The sequence below is a fragment of the Mirounga leonina genome, unplaced genomic scaffold, assembly GCF_011800145.1.
Source record: "Mirounga leonina isolate KUSES-001 unplaced genomic scaffold, KU_Mleo_1.0 Mir_153, whole genome shotgun sequence".
Lineage (NCBI taxonomy): Eukaryota > Metazoa > Chordata > Mammalia > Carnivora > Phocidae > Mirounga > Mirounga leonina.
In genome coordinates, this window is record NW_023270387.1 from 8,602,762 (window position 1) to 8,622,962 (window position 20,201).

Here is a 20,201-nt window from a genome sequence, read left to right on the forward strand (position 1 = left end):
TTAAATATACTGGACTAGAAACGTCCTACACTAATAACAATGAACAGCCATAGTAAAAGATGTGATCTGGAAAAGAGTAACAATAAAGTAGTCTAACTTGAGTTCAGTAAAAATACACCAAAAAGTGACCCTGCACATTCTGAACAAATTTGTCAAAAACATAAATATCAAGATCTAATAGTCAAAGTATGATTTATTTAAGACCAAGTCATTAAGATTATGTCTGCCTGAGAAATCTGGTAGTTCACTAAAATGATTAAAGTTGACACATGGTATTCAGGACATTCTTCAGATTTTTACACTATTTAATTCAGCCTCTGTCAGTTAAGATTTTTTTGTATACCAGTAACATAAAACCTTTGTCAAAATAGATTAAACAAAAACAAGACACAAAACATTCTGAAGTAAGAAAGGTCTAGAGTTGGCCAATTTAGCAATTCAGTGACCCGTCAAGGACCTAGAGTCCCACCATCCTTCTTGCTTAGCCATCCTCAGCATATCATGGATGGTGCCTCATGGTTTCAAGATGGCTACAGCAGGGCGCCTGGTTGGCTCAGTTGGTTAAGCGACTGCCTTCGGCTCAGGTCATGATCCTGGAGTCCCGGGATCGAGTCCCGCATCGGGCTCCCTGCTCGGCAGGGAGTCTGCTTCTGCCTCTGACCCTCCCCCCTCATGCTCTCTCTCTCTATCTCATTCTCTCTCTCAAATAAATAAATAAAATCTTTAAAAAAAAAAAAAAGATGGCTACAGCAATCTGAGTGTCACATCCTCATGTTCCAACATCTGGAGGAAGAAAAAAAAATCTCTCCTTCTCACCTTTCCTCTCTCTCTCTCTCTTTTGATGAATCTTTTTTAAAAACCAAAAACCAGGATGCCTGGGTGGCTCAGTCAGTTAAGCTTGATTTCGGCTCAGGTCATGACCTCAGGGTTATGATCTCAGGGTCGTGAAATCAAGACCTGCGTTGGGCTCTGCTCTCAGCAGGGTGTCTGCTTGAGATTCTCTCTTTCTCCATCTCCCTCTACGCCTCCCCATACCCCCACCCCGCACACACGCACACTCAGTCTCTCTCTCTTTCTCAAATAAATAAATTCTAAAAAAAACACCAACCAATAAAAACTAATAACCTTTTCTAAAGGCATCTTCAGCAAACTTTCCTCCTGTCTCAGTAGCCACAATTGGGTCATGGCCCTTTCAAGACTCATCATTACAGGGAGAAGGGAATTTCCATGATTGGTTTGGGCTAATCAAGATAGATCACCTGTGGCTTGGATTCGCTTTCCTGAAGCACATGGTTAGGAAGAATACAGTGATACCTAAACCAATCTGGAGAGCTGCTGGCAAGCCTGAAGGTGTAAATAGGTTGGTTAGGCAGCCAAGAGCATCTGCTACACAGCCACAAAAATTAGCTGTTAAGTTTAGAGAAATCTGACTTCTGTCTAGGCTATTTCTGTGGCTATTAGGAAAAAACCTTTTTTTTTTAGGAGAAAACGTTTTGAACCTCTATAGATTTGCAATTTATTTTGTCCTAGCTCCACACCCCTACATCATGAAAAATTTCGGCAACTGTTTTGTGTAGAAATTTTTTTTTTTTAAGTAGTCTCCATGCCCAGCATGGAGCCCAACATGGGGCTCCCAACTCATGAGATCAAGACCTGAGCTGAAGTCAAGAGTCAGACACTTGGGAGGGCGCCATGTGGCTCAGTTGTTAAGAGTCTGCCTTCGGGGGGCGCCTGGGTGGCTCAGATGGTTAAACGTCTGCCTTCGGCTCAGGTCATGATCCCAGGGTCCTGGGATTAAGTGCTGCATGGGGCTCCCTGCTCCACAGGGAGCCTGCTTCTCCCTCTGCCTCTCTCTCTCTCTCTCTGTCTCTCATGAATAAATAAATAAAAATTAAAAAAAAAAAAAGAGTCTGCCTTCGGCTCAGGTCATGATCCCAGGATCCTGGGATCGAGCCCCTCCTCAGGCTCCCTGCTCAGCGGGAAGACTGCTTCTCCCTCTCCCACTCCCCCTTCTTGTGTTCCCTCTCTCGCCGTGTCTCTCTCTGTCAAATAAATAAATAAAATCTTAAAAAAAAAAAAAGACGCTTAACGTACTAAGCCACCCAGGTGCTCCTCATGTAGAATATTTTAAAAGCGTGGCCAATCCCCAATCTGTAGGCATTGTGAAGGAAAGAATCTCACTTCACCTCATGGTCAGTCCTTAAAAGAATAAGAAATTAGGTAGAAGCTGCTACAGAAAAATAGGAGTTATCTGTGAATATTTATGCCGGATAACCTACACCAGGGCTATTTTTCATTAATTGAGTCAGAAGTTTTGTCTGGACCCACAAGTGAAATGGGGGTGTTTTTGTAGAGTAATATGTCTTTGTGTAAGCTAAATAATAGAATCACTCATTGATCAATTATTAATTGTAATTCTGAAACTTAATTTTTTTAGGGGGAGAGTCATCGAATTGGTTGTTTCCCATCTTGGTTCTCCTTTTCGTTTTTTTAATATTTCAATTATTTATTGAGCTCTACACCCAACATGGGACTCAAACTCCGGACTCCAAGATCAAGAGTCGCATGCTCCACCAACTGAGCCAGCCAGGTGCCCTTTCCCAGTCTTGCTTCTAAAAGGTATTTGCTAAATGGGCACCTGGGTGGCTCAGATGGTTAAGCGTCTGCCTTCGGCTCAGGTCATGATCCCAGGGTCCTGGGATCGAGTCCCACATCGGGCTCCCTGCTCCTTGGGAGCCGGCTTTTCTCTCTCTCTCTCTCTCTCTCTCTCATGAATAAATAAATTTTAAAAAATCTTAAAAAAAAAGGTATTTGCTAAATAATGTAGAGATTACAGCTGAAAGGCTTGTTTGGTGATAATCACCCAAGTCCTATTTATTGCTATTGTGAATCAGCTGAAGGCACTGCTTATCAGTAGGAAAACATCAACTTTGGGGGCACCACCCCCTGCCTGGCAACGTGATTAATTGCAGAGACCCACTAAGGCCTTTTATACATTGTTATCCAGAGTTCGTTCAGATTTGTTGTTGAAAATGAGGGCCAAAATCAAAGAAGGAAGAGAGAGAGGAATTGATATTTCTTGGGCTTTACCTATGTTTTCTCCTAATTTACTCCTTATAACAAGTGTACACATCAGTGCCACATGTTATAAATGTAATACCTAAGGACTAGAAAGGTTAAGTGACTTGCTAAATTTATACTATTAGTAAGTAGTGGAGACAGCCATTCTGACTCTAATATCCCCAGAGTCCTCTCAATCATAATGCAGTGATTAAATGGATCTGCATTGCTCTGTACATTTATTTTATTTATTTTTTATTTTATTTTATTTTTTAAAATATTTTATTTATTTATTTGACAGAGAGAGACACGGCGAGAGAGGGAACACAAGCTGGGGGAGTGGGAGAGGGAGAAGCAGGCCTCCCGCTGGGCAGGGAACCTGACATGGGGCTTGATCCCAAGACCCCAGGATCATGACCAGAGCCGAAGGCAGACGCTTAACCAAATGAGCCACCCAGGCGCCCCTGTACATTTATTTTAAAAAACACAGAACATTCAAACACAAGACAGTTATCTGTTGCTGAATGGTATTTTATTAGCTTAATAATTTGGGCCTGCCCTTAGCATTAATAAGCTTCAGCACTAATCACAAGATTTTCATTCACTGGTGGGGAAATTTGTTGTTTTAAAAAATGCAGTTAGAGAAAGGGCGTCTACTTCTTGGGGGCTGCCGTGACGGCAGGCTTCTCTTCACGGGTGATGGGAATGGTGCGCTCAGGGCCAGAGGCCTGCTTCCTTGGTCCATTCACAGTGAGGACCCCATCAGATGACAGGGATGAAGTAATGGCAAGAGGGTCCACATCAGCTGGGATCCGGTATTTCCTGTGGAACTCCCGGGAGATGAAACCATGTTCATCCTAATCCAAGAGAATGAGGAAAGAGATAAGAACAGGAAATAGCACCACTTGCTGAGAACTCAGACATCCTCCTTCCTCTTAAGTGTGACCATACGCCATTGCAACAAGAGAGAAAACCAAACAGCTGTTCTGTTTGGGGCTAAGATCAAGTTGCCTGGGTGGTCACTCCGACCAATGAGAGTCTGAGAAATTTGAAACAGTGAAAACTGCAAAGCTCTCCAAACTGAGGCATGGCTATTTTTAGGGGTATTTCTCAAAGGTTTAGATAAGTGTTGGGACTCCAGGATCTGGAATATTATTCAGCATTGAAGATCTGGGAAGCCTAGAAATTGTCCTGACTCTTCAGGAATGTCCCAGACCAACAGGACTGCTGCTAAAAACAACAACAACAACAACAACAACAACACTTCATCCATGGAGACTATGATCCAAACTTAAATCACATAAGCAAAACTGAAATAGCCCGAAGACCTCAAATTATGCTGTTTGATGCACAAGTATCTGAATTATCAATAATCGGTAAGAAGCAGACTCATTTAAAAACCCTCCCAGAAGTTAATGAGAAGCCGTTCCTCATTCTCTAGAATTCTGCTAAAAACGACCTGCCCCAACCTTTATACCAGCTGAATCTCAAGCATTTATGCAGACAGGCTCTCAATTAACTGATTTCCACATGGGCTCCAGGATTTTAGCTGCTGAGTGCAGCTCTGAAACTTAAGCAAACCAAGTAGTTCACCCTTTTAGACGAGCTAAAGATGAGAGGATTCTGGAACATCTAAAAGCAAAGTCGCAAAATCCCAAAGTCAAGAGCCTTCAGAGTATACACAACTCATTTAATTACGTAAAGTAACCAGGTGTCCAACAAGCACGATTCCTCCATCAGTGGTCCTCAACTTTGAATGGACATTAGAATTACCTAGGGAGCTTTTAGAAATGCTGATGCCTGGGGCCCACTCCTAAAAAAAATCCTGACTTAATTGGTCTGGGATATGTCTAAGCACTGGGATTTATTTTTCTTCATTCGCCTAGTGATTCTTTTTTTTTTTTTTTTTAAGATTTTATTTATTTGCGAGAGAGAGAATGAGAGACAGAGAGCATGAGAGGGAGGAGGGTCAGAGGGAGAAGCAGACTCCCTGCTGAGCAGGGAGCCCGACGCGGGACTCGATCCCGGGACTCCAGGATCATGACCTGAGCCGAAGGCAGTCGCTTAACCAACTGAGCCACCCAGGCGCCCTCGCCTAGTGATTCTAAGGTGGCCAAAAACCACAGGCTTAAATGGGAAATAAACATCCCATGTATCCCATCTAAGGCAATCAAATCAAAACAAACAACAAAACTCACTTCTCTGGCCCAAACAACAACAACAACAGGTCTATCTCTGTCCCAGACCCTTATGGCTTAAGACTGGAAGGTCGCCAGGCTCAGGGGCTGATGAGTGTCTGGCGTATCATATGCGCTGGATGAATGAGCAGAACAGAAGAGAAAACAAGCTACACACCTGGCGCTCTTCATGCTTGCCGTGCACCTCAATCACATCTCCCAACACCTTGACCTTGAGTTCCTCTGGGGAGAAGTGCTTCACATCCAGGTTGACAGAGAATCTGTCCTTCTCCAGACGCATCTAGAAATAGCAAGGTGGAGAAGAAGGGGTAGGAGAAAAGATGGTAGGAACGTGGATGACATTAGTGCAGTCTCTTCATTCTGCAGACTTGCTTGCTTCCAGGTAGTTTTTCCTCCTGTTTTTGGCTGAAAGTCCCTTTTTGAATAAACATGGCTCTCTGGTTCAGGGGAGCCACCACAGTGGTACCCAAAGCATACCGTGTGGTCATCAGACCCAAACTTTATTTACAGGGACAGGAGAGAAGACAGGCCACCCAGGGGAGCAATCACGAGGATGGGTCTGGGCATGGCTTCTACTGCCTCTCTGACCCCCATGCCTGGCCTTGCCATTTGTCTGTAAGACAAAGGCCCCTTCTTCTTACTCAGACCTCTGCCAAGTTCCCCACCCACTCAATCTGGAATGTTCTGCTGGCCCTGATTGTCCTTCCAAAGCCCTTGCTCACTCAGCTCCTGTTTACTCACACTTGAATATTTTTAAACCAGTGTTCTCTGTGACAGCTCTGTCAACCTTATCTGTTCACCCCATTCTCCCACCCTCTTAGGACAAGTGGGGGTCCCAAGACTGGACCTACATTCTTTACTCATTAGGTTTGAACTCAGGTCGGTGCCCTGTCACAGTCCTGAGAAACCTGGAAAATCACAGATGAAGGCATAGAAAGAAAGTAAATAGTGTTTGCTGTCTCCAGCTCCATGCAGTGGAGATGAAAAGCTCAGAATGAGGCAGGACTGCTTCCTGACACTGAAACTTGAGATGCTAACATTTGTCAGGAGTATGAGATGTTAGAAGAGGTGAGCAAAGGGGTCTGAAGGCAGCTCTTTCCCTGTAGATCTCTATGAACCAAACCAGAAAGGGGCATTCTACTTAGAAGTTAGGGGATGGAGGGCAATCTTCACAGCACTTGGAAAAAATGCAGTAAGTAGGATACAGCGGAGCATCAAATACAAACAGGTAACAGGGGGAAAGAAACAGTAGTAGCCTAGTCTGTCTTCACTGGTGGACATGCAAGTGCCTAAGACACTTAGACATAGCCAGATTTAGGCAGGGAGAAAAAGGAGAGCAGGTGGCTATGTTTCTAAGAGGTTCCAGGAAGAGCTCTCCTATCCTGGCAGAAACTTACCTCTGAGAGCCCGGTGTCAATCCAGCTGGGTGCCCGCAGGAATGAGGGTGGCCGAAGGTAGAAGGGGCTCAGGGAAGTAGAAGTTGGGAAGAGATCAGACTCTAACAGGTGCTCTCCGAAGAACTGGTCAAAGAGGCGGCTGGGGGAGTGGAAGGGAAAGAAGGGGCGGCGGATCCAGGGGTGGTGGATGGCGATGTCCATGGTGGCTAGGTGAGTGGAGGGGGTCAGCTGGCTGGTCAGCTCCTTCAGCTGCAGCTACAGCCAGCCCCTTATATACGCAGTCTTGTGAAGCTTCTGGAATGGTGATGTCAGGAGTTTTATTATCCCAGCTCACCACCCGTTCATGGAGACTTGTGATCGGGGATTTGGCAGTGTGACACATACCCAGTACTCACTGACCTAAGAAAAGAGAAATACAAACACGTCTGAGCTGGCCAGTGACTTGTCCTGGTCTTGTTTCACTAGCTTTCCGTCCACACCCAGTGGCATCCCCCCCTTCTCTGGAGTTGGAAGGGAGTCAGGAATCCCAAGCAGGCGGGTGGCGTGCCCCTCCTCCTCCTCTCCAGCCTAGTGTGCCAGGGGAATTGGGCCAGCAACTATCTTGGGCCTGGGCAGGAACTGGAATCTTCCTAGGCTGGGCCCCAGGGACATTAACTCTTTGTGGGTCCCTGGAGGAGAGCAGTGATCACCAACAAGTCAGTGCCAGGCATCTCTGTGGTGCTCGGGGTTGATCTGGGTTCAGGAGAGGACCCTGACATTAATCTGGGCAGAAGACCCTTCACCCCACCCCAAAGAAAGGGTGGGAAAGTTTCTTGCATCTTTCACCTTACGCAGCGCGCAGAACGTTAAAACCAGGAGAGCTTTATGAAGTAGGGTACAGGATGCATGGGACTTAGAAGGAGAGGAGGAGGTGTGGAAAATGTGCAAACTGTAAGGGTCTCGGCTAAGCCTCTCCAGGGCGTCCGGCGCCAGCCTCCCCTCCCCAGCTCGCTGCCCAGCCAGGACCCCCAGCTGTCCCCTCAGGCAGCCTGCGACAGCTGAACGGTGTGCGGGGGAGGGCACGGGGGTCCAGGCGGCGCTGGTCACACACTTGTCGCTGGCGCTCAGGGGCCCTGCTCCTCGCCCCTCCCCCCCAGAGGCTCCGCACTATTTTGGGTGGTGTAGACCCCGCCCCCACCTCCGACCGAGCCCTGGCTCTCCAGGCAGCTGGAGGGGTCGCTGCTCTGTTGGGGCTGCACCTCGGACCAGCGCCGCCGACGCCTCTGCAGACATGTCGGGCCGCTCGGTGCCACATGCCCACCCGGCCACCACCGAGTACGAATTTGCCAACCCCAGCCGCCTGGGCGAGCAGCGCTTCGGAGAAGGTACGGCACAGACGCCACCCCCTTGCCTCCCACCCCCACCTCCTGAAATTCTGGGCTGACCTCCCAGCCGTACTGGCCTCCACCCCACTCCGGGCTTAACTGAACTCCTGGGGCGAGCCATCTCCCACCCCAGACTCCCCCTCCACCCCGCCAAGCGGGGTTCTTGTCCCCTTGCTACTGACCTCGCTGCAGATGCCCTGCCCGCAATGCCCGGATACCTGCCCCTGTCCCCCTTGCTGTGCCTTCTTACTCCCCTTCTGTCCACCGGTCCCCGTTTGGGTTGCCCTCCTCCACCCCCATCTCATTCCCTGTCTCAGTCCCCTCTGTCCTGCTGCCACCTTGCAGCCCCTGCGTCCCCCTGCCTCCTTTGCCTACTTGTCCTGACTGCCCGGCTGCTCTTCGGGTCCTCATCTCCTGAGCTCCTCATTTCACCCTGTTCCCACCTCATTCTCCCTCATCCTGCCTCTTGCCTTCTCTCTCTGCCCCTCAGGCCTCCTGCCAGAAGAGATCCTGACCCCCACCCTCTACCACGGCTACTATGTCCGGCCCCGGGCCACCGGAGCTGGGGAGGGCAGCAGGGCAGGGGCCTCTGAGCTTAGGCTCAGTGAGGGCAAGTTTCAGGCGTTTCTGGATGTGAGCCACTTTACCCCAGATGAGGTGACCGTGAGGACTGTGGACAACCTGCTGGAGGTGTCTGCCCGGCACCCCCAGCGTCTGGACCGCCACGGCTTCGTGTCTCGAGAGTTCTGCCGCACCTATGTCTTGCCTGCCGATGTGGACCCCTGGCGGGTCCGCGCCGCTCTCTCCCATGATGGCATCCTTAACCTGGAGGCCCCTCGGGGTGGCCGACACTTGGACACAGAGGTCAATGAGGTCTACATCTCCCTGCTCCCTGCACCTCCTGATCCCGAGGAAGAGGAGGAGGCAACCGGAGTTGCGGCCTGAGTGCCATGGAGCCAGCATGGGCGAACCCCTTTCTACCTCCCACGGTGATATGAGCAGCTGCCCACCACCCCAGAGGTAGCGGCATCCTTGGGGGAAGGGAACAGTGCATGGCCCACAATGTATGGTTTGGTCCCTTGAGACGTGTCATAGCTTTGGTTTAGTTCTGGGTGGAGCTGAATAAACCCAAATCTCAGGGCTTTGTTTGTGCTGCTCCCTATTCTGTGGCCTGGACAATGGGATGGGCAGGGAGGGGGGGGGTCAGAGCCAGCTAGACAAAAAGCTCCTCAGTTAGATGTGCCCAACGTCACAGCACCCTGAGCTCACACTTGGATGCTGAGATCATACCCGGAAGCTGACCTGACTCCAGATCAAATTCCCAGCCATAATTTTCTCACAATGCAACAAAAGAGAGAGTGATCCTGGGAGGGAAAAGGGATATGCCGTCCAAACAGCCCAGAGGGCACTGTCTGAGCTGGTGATTAGAGACACAAAAACAAGGGTCTCCAGCCTGTCTGGCCTGTTTTGGGTAGGGGTTGGGAAAACAGTTTTAGGCTGGAGGGAGTTGCCTAAAGCCCTGTTTTCCCAGAGTAAGGTCAGTCCACTGAAAATGGCCTCTCATTCCGAGCGGTGGAGTATGCGTGCACAGGGCACAGACACCGAAGCCTCTCCACTTGTCACCAAACCACAGAGTCTCTCCAGCCTGTGCAATAGGGGAGGCTCATGAGAGAAAACATGTACATCCCAAAGAGAGGAATCGCTGAATCACCCACCCAATCCAAGACTAAATGCAGGGGTCTAGGGCTAACTGTGAGGTGATGATGGCCAGGGAACCCTCCGTTGAAAGCAGAGGGTTTTTTTCTTTCTTTCTTTCTTTCTTTTTTTTTATGTCAGAGCGAGAGCAAACACAAGCAGGGGGAGTGGCAGGCAGAGCAGGCAGAGGGAGAAGCAGGATCCCGGCCGAGCAAGGAGCCCGATGCCGGACTCGATCCCAGGACCCTGAGATCATGACCTGAGCCGAAGGCAGACGCTTAACCGACTGAGCCACCCAGGTGTCCCAATTGGAAGCAGAGTCTTAATACTAGGGACATGGTGTGTTCAGGAAAGTGTGGCTGTCTGGCTCTTCAATTACTCTCTGTTGTTCATGCACGTGTTTGATTTGAGGAGTGTCCAGAAGATCTCCTTGCCCCCAAATATACGTTTTACCAGGTTGTGGTGGACACCTGAAATTCTTCCATTAAAGTGGTTGATTCGGAACTTTTTTAGGTTACAGACCCATTTGAAAAACCTAGCAAAAGCAATAGATCCTCTTACCAGAAAAAATACACATGCTATCAAATTTGCCTTACAGTTTGAGTAGGTTCACATGGCTCTTGAGATCCATTCATATACCCCTCCCTAGGGATCTGTGGATTCCCAAGATAAGAGCCCTCACTCAAAGAATTCAATTCGTGGTTAAAGCATTACCCCTTATCAAAAATGAAAGCACGCCTCAGAGAAATAACTATTGATATATTTGTTTGTTCATCCATTCATTCAACAAATGTTTCTCAACCCCCAAGTAATACACTATGGTAGATGTACATTATAAACATAGATTTAAAAAAACATGCTCTTTTATTGTCTACTCTCAGGAACCTTAATCTAGTTGAAAAGAAAAAGAAACTAGAAAGGATCCTATTCAGACTTCAACCAGAACAACTTCCATTGATCTATTTTGGAATTGTTATGTTTATGTGAGCTTTATTTCAAAGAGAGGGTACCTTGGCTAGAAAAAAATGGAAACCTCTCATTTAGTCCAAATTCCCATACCACTCAAATTCTTTTACAACTCTTAGTCAACTTCCTCTTGGGACATTTTAAGTGACAGAGAACTTAGAACTTCATAAGTTCTTATTGGCAGTTCTTCATCAGAACTTTTGGGATGTATTTCCTATAAATTCTTCCTTCTATTGACCCCAAATCTTCATTTCAGTAACTTCTCCTCATTGGTCTGGTTATGTCCAGAAAATAAATGCAATCCTTCTTTCACTTGGGAGTCCCTTTCAGATATTTTAAAATAACCATCCCATCCTCTTAAGGCTTCTTTTCCCAAGTAAACATACCTAATTCTTTTAACCATATCTTATAGGACTTTTTTAAAGTTTATTTATTTATTTATTTATTTACGTAATCTCTACACCCAGTGTGGGGCTCAATCTCATGACCCCGAGATCAAGAGTTGCATGCTCTACTGACTGAGCCAGCCAGGCGTCCCTAGGACTTTCCAAACCACTTATCACCTAGACAACTTTCTCTTGAACACACTGCCTTTTGACAATGTAACTCGAAATTCAACATGTAGACCTAAAATTATTATTCCAATCACGGGCTGACTAGTACAGACTTCAGTGGAATCATCAACACCCTTGTTTATCACTCTAGAATTCCATTAATGCTGCTTCAGGTATATCAGGCTTTCTGGGTACCACAATACACTGTTGATTCCTTTGGAGTTTCTGGTCATAAAATCTCTTTGGTGTTTTCCTTTACCCATTACCTCTTTAAATTAGAGAAAGTGGCTGAAAAGGGACCAGATTGTGGAGGGCTTTGAGTGCCAGGCTAAGAGGTTTGGGTAGCAGGATGAAAATAATACAGTTAATGGTAGAATACAGAAGGAATTGCTGGGGAGAAGCATAGTTGTGAAGTAAGAGGCTAGTGCAATGATCCAGCGCAAGATAATAAAGTAAGGTGCTTTGCCATCTGCCAAGTAGCTGAGAACAAGAAGTAATAACAAGAGGGGCACCTGGGTGGCTCAGTCGTTAAGCATCTGCCTTCGGCTCAGGTCATGATCCCAGGGTCCTGGGATCGAGCCCCGCATCGGGCTCCCTGCTCAGCGGGAAGCCTGCTTCTCCCTCTCCCGCTCCCCCTGCTTGTGTTCCCTCTCTTGCTGTGTCTCTCTCTGTCAAATAAATAAAATCTTAAAAAAAAAAAAAGAAGTAATAACAATAGCTAGGACTTAGTGAAAGCTTCCCACGTGAGCCCTGAAGACAAGCCTTGCGGGTTTCACAAATTCTCCCAGAGCCCATAGTTTCTACAGAGGAATTTACTCAACAGCAGCTTACTCGCTGGAGAGAATGGAATGAGTCTGACATTGGGTTACTGGAAGGAGAAGCTGGGTTGAGGTGGGAGTGGAGCTTCTGTAGTTCTGTGCTGGCCATGAGGAAGTAAGTGATCAGGAAGTGCTGAGGCCATTCCAATCATAGAACCATATGATTTTTGACCAGAAAGGGGGTTAGGCAATGAGTTGAGTCTTCTCGCCCTCATAGAAAAAAGCGATTTGCCCACATTAAGCCCAAAAGCAACAGAGACTTAAAAGGAATCCATTTCCCTAAATTTAAGTTTCCAAGAGACTCCCATATTCAAACCCAGATTCTGGACAGGGATAATAAGAGACGGATACAGGATACCTTGAAAGCGAAACTCCATTAAAACTGAGTAGTGCTGGGGAAACATAAGTTAAGACACTTCACTCCGTTATAGAGGATGTATTTCAACGACAGTGTGGGATAGTAGAGAAACACTTCCTAAGGAAACCCAGAGCTCTTTTCTATCTCACGTTTCTTTTCGCTGAAGCTCGAAGCTCAAAGTTCATGGCTTCATCAAAGCAGCTCCAAATACTGACGGTGAGATAGCTCTCACCTGGAGCCCCATGTGTGCTCCTCTACCCCTTGGCTGGGACCAGTCACCTGGGAATCACTCCAGCAGGTGGCTTCCAAAGTCCAACCTGCTGGGTTGAAATCTGACACTGACAGAGACTCCCCCGGAGCCGCTATTGAAAGCTAAACCAGGAACCAGGAAATGCACCAGCCTCTTTCTGTAGAAAAACAGCTGGGCTCCTCGGAGACAGAACACCATGGGAAACCAGCTCTGCTGTGGGGGAAGCTGGTGAGTAGGGGCAAAGGGTGGAGGGTAACGTCTCTGTTGGTGGACATGGGGGCCCAGAGAAAAAGGGAGAGCCTGCAGATAGTTCTCTACCAACCTCCCACTGCCACCTCCCTCTGCCTGGCACATCTCCGGGTGCCAACACCAGAGCATTACCTCTTTCTGTGTTCACTCCTTTCAGAAAGCCTCAGAAAACACAGCCAAGCCTGCTGACTGTTGAGGGGCCAGAGCCGGACTGGAATGGTGAATTGGCATGGTTTCTCTTTGTCTTCCTCACCTTTTGCTGCCTTCCCTTCTTCCCCAGATGATAATCATGGTTCTAGTGTTTGAGAGCTTACTATGCTCCAGGCACTTTTCAAACAATCTCTTCCCAACAATGCTGAGGGAGGTGGCCTTACAGCTGAGAAGCTGAGGCTCAGAGAAGTTAACTTGTCCCAGGTCACATGGCTAGTGAGGAACTAAACCAATATTCCAACCCAGGCCTGTATGACTTCAGAGCCCATACTTTTAGCCAGTATTATGATACTGCCTCCCAAATCAAGCAAATACACTTTGGAGAAATGTCATTTAAAAGGGCGGTAGTGGGGAGATGGAGAATATCCATGGACTATTTGAATATAGCTTTCACATTTACTTACCGTGTAGCCTTAGGCAAGTCCTGTAACTTCTCTTTTTCCTCATGTATACAATATAGATAACATGACCTATGTTGTTTAGATCACAGGATTGAAGAGCAGAGGATATGTGAAAGCCTCACAATAAATTATTTGTAGTGTTTTTACTGTTCTTTCCCAGAGGTGTAACGGCTCTAAACCCCCAGATCTGGTTTTACCTTGTTCACTGTTTTCTTAGCTAAACCTTCCAGGGGATAGCGGGGTTTGATCCCAGAACCCTGGGATCATGATCATCATACCTGGGGATGTCTTGAGGATGTCTTGCTCATGAAAAAAATCATCATTATATTTAGAGAAATAGATAAGGTACATTGAAAAGCACATGTGATTTGGAATTGGTACATTGGATTCCAGTCCTGTTCTTACTAATTTATTTATTAAACAAATATTTTAGTGAATGCCTACATGTACCAGGTATAATGACAGGAGTTGGACACTCATCCAACTGAGCCACCCAGACGCCCTGACATCCAAGAATTTCTACAGAAAGGCTGTCACAGCTTCTTTCACTTCCTTTGTTCCAAGTTTTCATAGCCTTCATTTTTGGTTAGTTCTTCCTCTGACGGTGGTAATCACAGCAGCTTTTACTGATGCTCATTATACGTCAGGCACCTAACTGAATAGTTTACATTTTTTATATAATTCCTCCAATAGTCCATGGGGTTTAGGTTCTATTATTATCCTCGTTTTATTAATAAGAAAATGAAAGCTTGAGGAAGCTAAAAACTTGCTGAAGTTCACACAGCTAGTCTGATACCCTCAGTCTGACTCTAGAGCCTGGCTAGAAACACTACCCCTGATATTCCAACCAAAACATATTTTTTTCCTCTTAAAATATTAGTAGGACCAGGAGTGCCTGGGTAGCTCAGTCAGATAAGTGTCTGACTCTTGGTTTCGGTCAGGTCATGATCTCAGGGTCATGGGATTGCACCCCGCATTGGGCTCGTCGTGCTCAGCATGGAATCTGCTTCAGATTCTCTCTCCCTGTGCCCCTCCCGCTCACTCACTCTCTCTCTCTCAAATAAATGAAACCTTAAAAAAAATTATTTTTATTTTTAAAGATTTTATTTATTTATTTGACAGAGAGAGAGATAGCGAGAGCAGGAACACAAGCAGCGGGAGTGGGAGAGGGAGAAGCAGGCTTCCCCCTGAGCAAGGAGCCCGATGTGGGACTCGATCCCAGGACCCTGGGATCATGACCTGAGCCGAAGGCAGACGCTTAACGACTAAGCCACCCAGGCACCCCTTAAAAAAATTTAAAGTACTAGTAGGACTGGATGTTGTTCTCCTCTGTTTCTCATTATCTCAATAAATTACAGAGACTTCAAGACAGTATATCAATTAAAGAGCTTTTTATTTTAAAATATCATTATTAGGGCACCTGGGTGGCTCAGTTGTTAAGCGTCTGCCTTCGGCTCAGGTCATGATCCCAGGGCCCTGGGATCGAGTCCCACATCGGGTTCCCTCCTCGGCGGGAAGCCTGCTCTCCCTCTCCCACTCCCGCTGCTTGTGTTCCTGCTCTCGCTATCTCTGTCTCTGTCAAATAAATAATAAATAAAATCTTTTAAAAAAATAAAATAAAATAAAATATCATTATTATTATTTATTATTATTTTCTGATTACAAAAGTGACACACATTCACTGTAGAAAATTTGGAAAATCCCAAAGAGCAGAAAATAAGAAGCAACCATAAATATTCTAAATATATTTATAGCAACCATAAATGATGGGTACATTTTAGTCTATTTCCATGTGATCCCCCTTTTTTTTTGGTATACCTCAGAGTTACATTTATTCATGCCACAAAGGAAACAACATGTCTACAAGGGTACAGCGATGCTCCATGTTCCCAACTAACAGAGATTGCTGAGACTGATGTTCCATCTGATGTGTACTCCAAGTAAAGCTGATTAATGATGACCATGAGCAGGTGCAGGACTTAAAACTTTCAAAGCTTTCCTTCTTTTATCAGCAAGCCTGATTTTATAAACAGTGAAGCCCATTAACCCCGTTCCTACACAAATCTCCTGGTAAACTGGGGTATAGTAGGCCTTCACAGGGATCCAAACATTTTTAACAGGCTTTGAATCATCTCAGCACAAAACCCCTGGCTCAGGCGACCCCAACCCACACGGCCAATGACTCGGAAGGGTCACCTCCATGTAATCCTTTTGAAATGCCTATGTGCATAGGTTTTATCCCAAAACATGCTTTATTATCTTTTTATTAACTTAAAGAGTAAGATTCTCATGCTATTTGATGTTCTTCCAACATGTTTCTTAAATGGATGTATAATGGTCTATTGATTGGAGATGCCATTTATTTAGTCAGTTCCCAATGTTAGACATACAGGATATTTCCTATTTTTTGCAGTTGTAAATAAGGCTACAATGAGCGTCCATATTTGTACCTGCTTATTTCTTAGGATATGGAGTTGCTGCATCAGAGGGTACATACTTTATGGTTAAGCCTCCTTATACTTTTTGTCAAGTGCATTCCAGGAAAATTGAGCCAATTTTTATTCATACTACCAATATAGGAGAATACTCATTTAGTTTCTGGAATTCTGAGCTAAAAATAAAATCCTATCAACTATGAGTCTAACAGAATATTCCATTTAGGTTGTGTCCAGCCATTGTATAGTATCCAACTTGGGAACAGGCTCCATTCACTAAAACTGGGTCGCCGAAATCTGTTGCTTTAGAATTTATGTTCTCTTTATCCATTTAAGTAGAAGTAAGTAGGAAAACAGTAGCAACAAGGGGCAAGGAATTGGAGGCTAGGATAAGGCTATGACTAGACAGAGGTTTAAAGGAAAAAAAAAAAAAAGGAAGAGCTGAAGTGGCAGAAGTAGAAAGACCTAGAAGCTTTTCTTCTGAACTACCTGTAAACTTCAGATGGTGATTCTATCTGCTCTGAACTCAGCAGGCTGCATTAAAAGCAAAAGTCAAACCAAAACACAAACCTCTGTCAAATATGTGTGGGGAAAATCATGATTTTTTTCCACAGTAGTAAAATGGACATGATCTAGAAGTTTCCCTTCCTCTCTCTATCTCTTTCTTTTTAGTTAGCAAAAGGAGGAAATTTCCTTGTGGAGACAGAAGTCACACAGATAGGGTTGGCTCTGGTGAGAGTTTGGAAATGCACTAGCAAGAAAAAGCATCCAGAGTAAGCCCCAAACTATTCAGCCTATTTCCTCAGACAAGTGTTTTTCTCTGGCCATCAAACAGTTGACAATCACATAGACACACTGGCTCCACCGGGGACCCCAGGGGCTCCGAAATGAGCCTGTCCTACAGCTCAGAAATGAGGTCTGTCCTGCAGCGAGGACAAGGTAGCTGAGTCACTCACCAAATTCAGAGCTCCCTGTGCTGTGCATGTTAAAGGTTAAATATCTCTCACTTTCTCTGTTAATTAAAAACAAGGACAGGGAAGCAGGGAGGGAGATGACCTGTTAGAAAAGGGCTTTCAGGGGTCCTAATTTGTTAGCCCTGGTTGTGGCAGCTTCTGTGACTCCCAGAGTGAGAACCCCGTGTTAGCAGAGACCCTGGGGAAAAAAAAAAAAAAGGCACCGAAGCTGCAGCAAGAGGGTCTCTGAATCCAGGAATATCCCATTATTTGGCAGGCTTCCCTTACCCTCTGCTGGGATTAGCCTGTTAGACAATCCCAGAATAGCCCTCAACCCAGCCATATCCCTGGCATGTTGTGCCTGGTTGCCTGAGGCTGTATTTTGGGTTTGGTTATGTCAGTTGTACCACTCCACCTTCCAGAACCATCCTTGTGGGAGAGATGTGGTACCCTTGATAAATGCTTTCAGGCTGACTTAGGGTGAATCTTTGTTAGAGGGAAGTGAGAGAAGGTCATCCCAGAATGTTAAAGAGGCCACAGAACAAATGGTGAAGGTGGGAAGACTGAGGCCAGGACTCTTACACGTGGGTGATCTGTGTTTCTTTTCACAGGAGCTGCCCACCAACTTCCCAGAGGAAAAAGAAACCAGGTAACTGGGTGTTGGGGGCAGGGGCTTGGAGTGGTCGAATTAGAGAAGAGAAGATGCTGGAACCAGTGTCTTTGGAAAGGGCATAAGGATGAAAAAGAGGAGTAGCCTTGGAAAGGGATAAAGGGAGATAGTACACCAGAGAAAATCTTCCGGGGTTCCAGACCAGCTCTGAAACTCTGGGTCTCATCCTTTCCATTATCTTAGTGGCAAGGTTGGTTGCTCATTCTTTCCTTCACCCAGCAAAAATTAACTGAGCACTTATAGTGTATGTGAGGCACTTTGCTGGGTCCCGAGGAGGCAGAGAGGCACACTATCTTGGTCCTCGAAGAACTCAGAATCAAATTTGAGAGACTTGTTTACATATAAACAAGTAACTGCAATGCAATCTACTAGTGCTATAATAGATTCACACTCATACCGTGGGAGAATGGGAGAAAACACCAATGTCGAAGGACTAATATAGCAAGTTCTCAAGCTGGAAGAGGAATAGAGAGGAAAGGGTAGGCAGTGGAATTATCTCTTGCAGAGGAAGGAAGGATGGAAGGATGGAAGGAAGGAGGGAGAGAAGGAAGGAAGGAAAAGGAAAGGAAAGGAAAGGGAAGGGAAGAGAAGGAAAGGAAGGGGGAGGAAGGAAGGAAGAAAGAAAGGGAAGGAAGGGAAGGAAGGAAGGAAGAAAAGAAGAAAGAAAGAGAAACAGGAAAGAAGAGGCTGAGTTAATTGAAAGTGACTGATTGGTGTGGCTGAGCACTTACCACATTGCACTGTAATAGTCTGTATACACATTTGTCTCCCCTAGTAGACTGTAAGCCCCCTGAGGCAGAGAAAATAGTCTGCTCATCCTTCTAGCCCCAGAATGTGGCACACAGCCTGGCAAAAAATGGGCTCTCAACATGTATTTGCTGCACTGTGTCAGGGGCCGGCGAAAAATGAGGCTGGAGGGGCGCCTGGGTGGCTCAGTTGGTTAAGCGACTGCCTTCGGCTCAGGTCATGATCCTGGAGTCCCTGAATCGAGTCCCGCATCGGGCTCCCTGCTCCTTGGGAGCCTGCTTCTCCGTCTGACCCTCCCCCCTCTCATGTGCTCTCTCTCATTCTCTCTCTCAAATAAATAAATAAAATCTTTAAAAAAAAAAAATGAGGCTGGAAGATATTATGGGCAGAGCATGAGAGGAGTTTGGATGTGGGAAGGGCAGCAGTGAAAGAGGTGAGAGCAGAGGCAGGGAGATTAGTTAGAAACCCACCATAATAGTTTAACGGAGATTCAAAGAGGGCAATCTCAGTAGAGACAGGGAAGAGAGGATGAATTTAAGTTGGCTTTCTTCCTTTCAGGGAGCCGAGCAGGACGGGCTCTGAAGCAGCTGAAGCAGCAGAACAGGGCAAAGGTAATGACAGGCCTCTGGCCCTTCCAGAAGGCTGCTCAGACATGTGATCTGAGGACTCAGCTTTTTCACCCTGCCACACATCTCCGTTATCTTGAACCAGAACTTGCTGGTTCCGCCCCACAAAGGAGCAAAGGGGTCGGTCAGAATTGCCGACCCTGCTTTGTGGGTGAGGGGCAAAAGCAAGCCAAGAATCTCCCTTAATGCTGTCTGTTTCTTGCAGGCCTGTGACACAAGAGGACATATTTGTGAACAGGTGTTAGAGAAGCCCACGTCTCAGGAGAGGAGTCGAGGCCTCAGGTTGAAGGAGAGCAGCTTACATTATGCAGACATTCAAGTGTGCAGCTCTACCCAGCCACGCTCTGCTCTGGAGGTGAAGAACCTGCAGTTTGAAAATGCTACGCAGTACGCAACCCTTCGCTTCCCCCAGGCCACATGCCATTATGACAGCAAGAACGGGACCCTAGTGTGAGCGCTGGGGAGGACAGACCTGTTTCCATCATTTTACCACTACTCCCCTGGGGAGACTCTGCACTGGGGAAATGGCTGGCAGCCCAGAGATGTCTGCCACGTTTTAAAGAACTCCAGAGCCCTTGTGAGTGCCCCCAGTCTTGGCCCCTCCCCTAGGCCTATCTTTTACTTGCCACCATTAGCTTGGAGTGGTATTTGGGTTAGCTAGGGGTGGATGGAGTTCCACAAAATGAGGGGGGCTCGGATGAGGGCGCAGGAAGTTTTTTGACCCCTTCCTTTGCTCCTGCTTTCAAGAAAAGTGCTTATAGGACAGGTTACCCCAGCACTTGAGCTGATTTTGTTGGGCTTAATTTAGTGGTGTCTCTTTTACACACCTTAAACTCCAAAGCTGAAGAAGGAGAGGTGCTCTGGAAAAGCATTCTGAGTTCTTGTGCACAGCCCCCAGAGCTGGCTTGGGCAATTCCTTCGGTGGTTGGGTCAAGGGTCTCAGAACCTCAACAGACAAACGAGGGCAAGGGCTGAGGCGTGGAGGAAGCGATCTCTGACCATCAGTTACGAATACTTCAAGTCATTGACTGCACTGCATGGCCCGGAAACTCCCCTTGGTTGGACCGTTGGCTCTCGCAGGTGCGGAGCCGCTAGGATCAATAAATCGCATAAGGAACATGCCTGGTGCTTTTCCGGGGTGGGGGTCTGCAGGCTCTACGTAAGCGAAGCCCTCAGCCTGAGGGCAGCCGGGAAATCCAGACACTTCGCGCGCGGGACCCCACAGGCCTTGGCTGGGGCGGAGCGGGGCT

At 46.7% G+C, this 20,201-nt stretch overlaps 3 protein-coding genes across 4 annotated transcripts; 2 read left to right on the forward strand and 1 right to left on the reverse strand.

Annotated features, from left to right (window-relative positions):
• Nucleotides 1-3,570: 3,570 nt before the first annotated feature.
• CRYAB (crystallin alpha B) lies at nucleotides 3,571-7,145 on the reverse strand. Its single transcript, XM_035008923.1, has 3 exons — nucleotides 6,656-7,145; nucleotides 5,416-5,538; nucleotides 3,571-3,917 (listed from the first exon to the last, which is right to left on the reverse strand). The coding sequence occupies exons 1-3, from the start codon at nucleotides 6,854-6,856 to the stop codon at nucleotides 3,714-3,716; spliced, it is 528 nt and encodes a 175-aa protein (XP_034864814.1). The 5' UTR covers nucleotides 6,857-7,145; the 3' UTR covers nucleotides 3,571-3,713.
• Nucleotides 7,146-7,357: 212 nt separating this feature from the next.
• On the forward strand, nucleotides 7,358-9,161 carry HSPB2 (heat shock protein family B (small) member 2). Its single transcript, XM_035008922.1, has 2 exons — nucleotides 7,358-8,019; nucleotides 8,510-9,161. Exons 1-2 carry the CDS (start codon nucleotides 7,926-7,928, stop codon nucleotides 8,962-8,964), a joined length of 549 nt encoding a protein of 182 aa, XP_034864813.1. The 5' UTR covers nucleotides 7,358-7,925; the 3' UTR covers nucleotides 8,965-9,161.
• CUNH11orf52 (chromosome unknown C11orf52 homolog) lies at nucleotides 8,963-20,161 on the forward strand. 2 transcript variants are annotated; one of them, XM_035008924.1, is made up of 4 exons: nucleotides 8,963-9,039; nucleotides 17,520-17,557; nucleotides 18,884-18,936; nucleotides 19,157-20,161. In XM_035008924.1, exons 1-4 carry the CDS (start codon nucleotides 8,981-8,983, stop codon nucleotides 19,403-19,405), a joined length of 399 nt encoding a protein of 132 aa, XP_034864815.1. In that variant the 5' UTR covers nucleotides 8,963-8,980; the 3' UTR covers nucleotides 19,406-20,161. The 2 variants fall into 2 exon arrangements, with proteins under 2 accessions (XP_034864815.1, XP_034864816.1); XM_035008925.1 differs by lacking the exon at nucleotides 8,963-9,039 and adding an exon at nucleotides 11,935-12,888.
• Nucleotides 20,162-20,201: the final 40 nt, after the last annotated feature.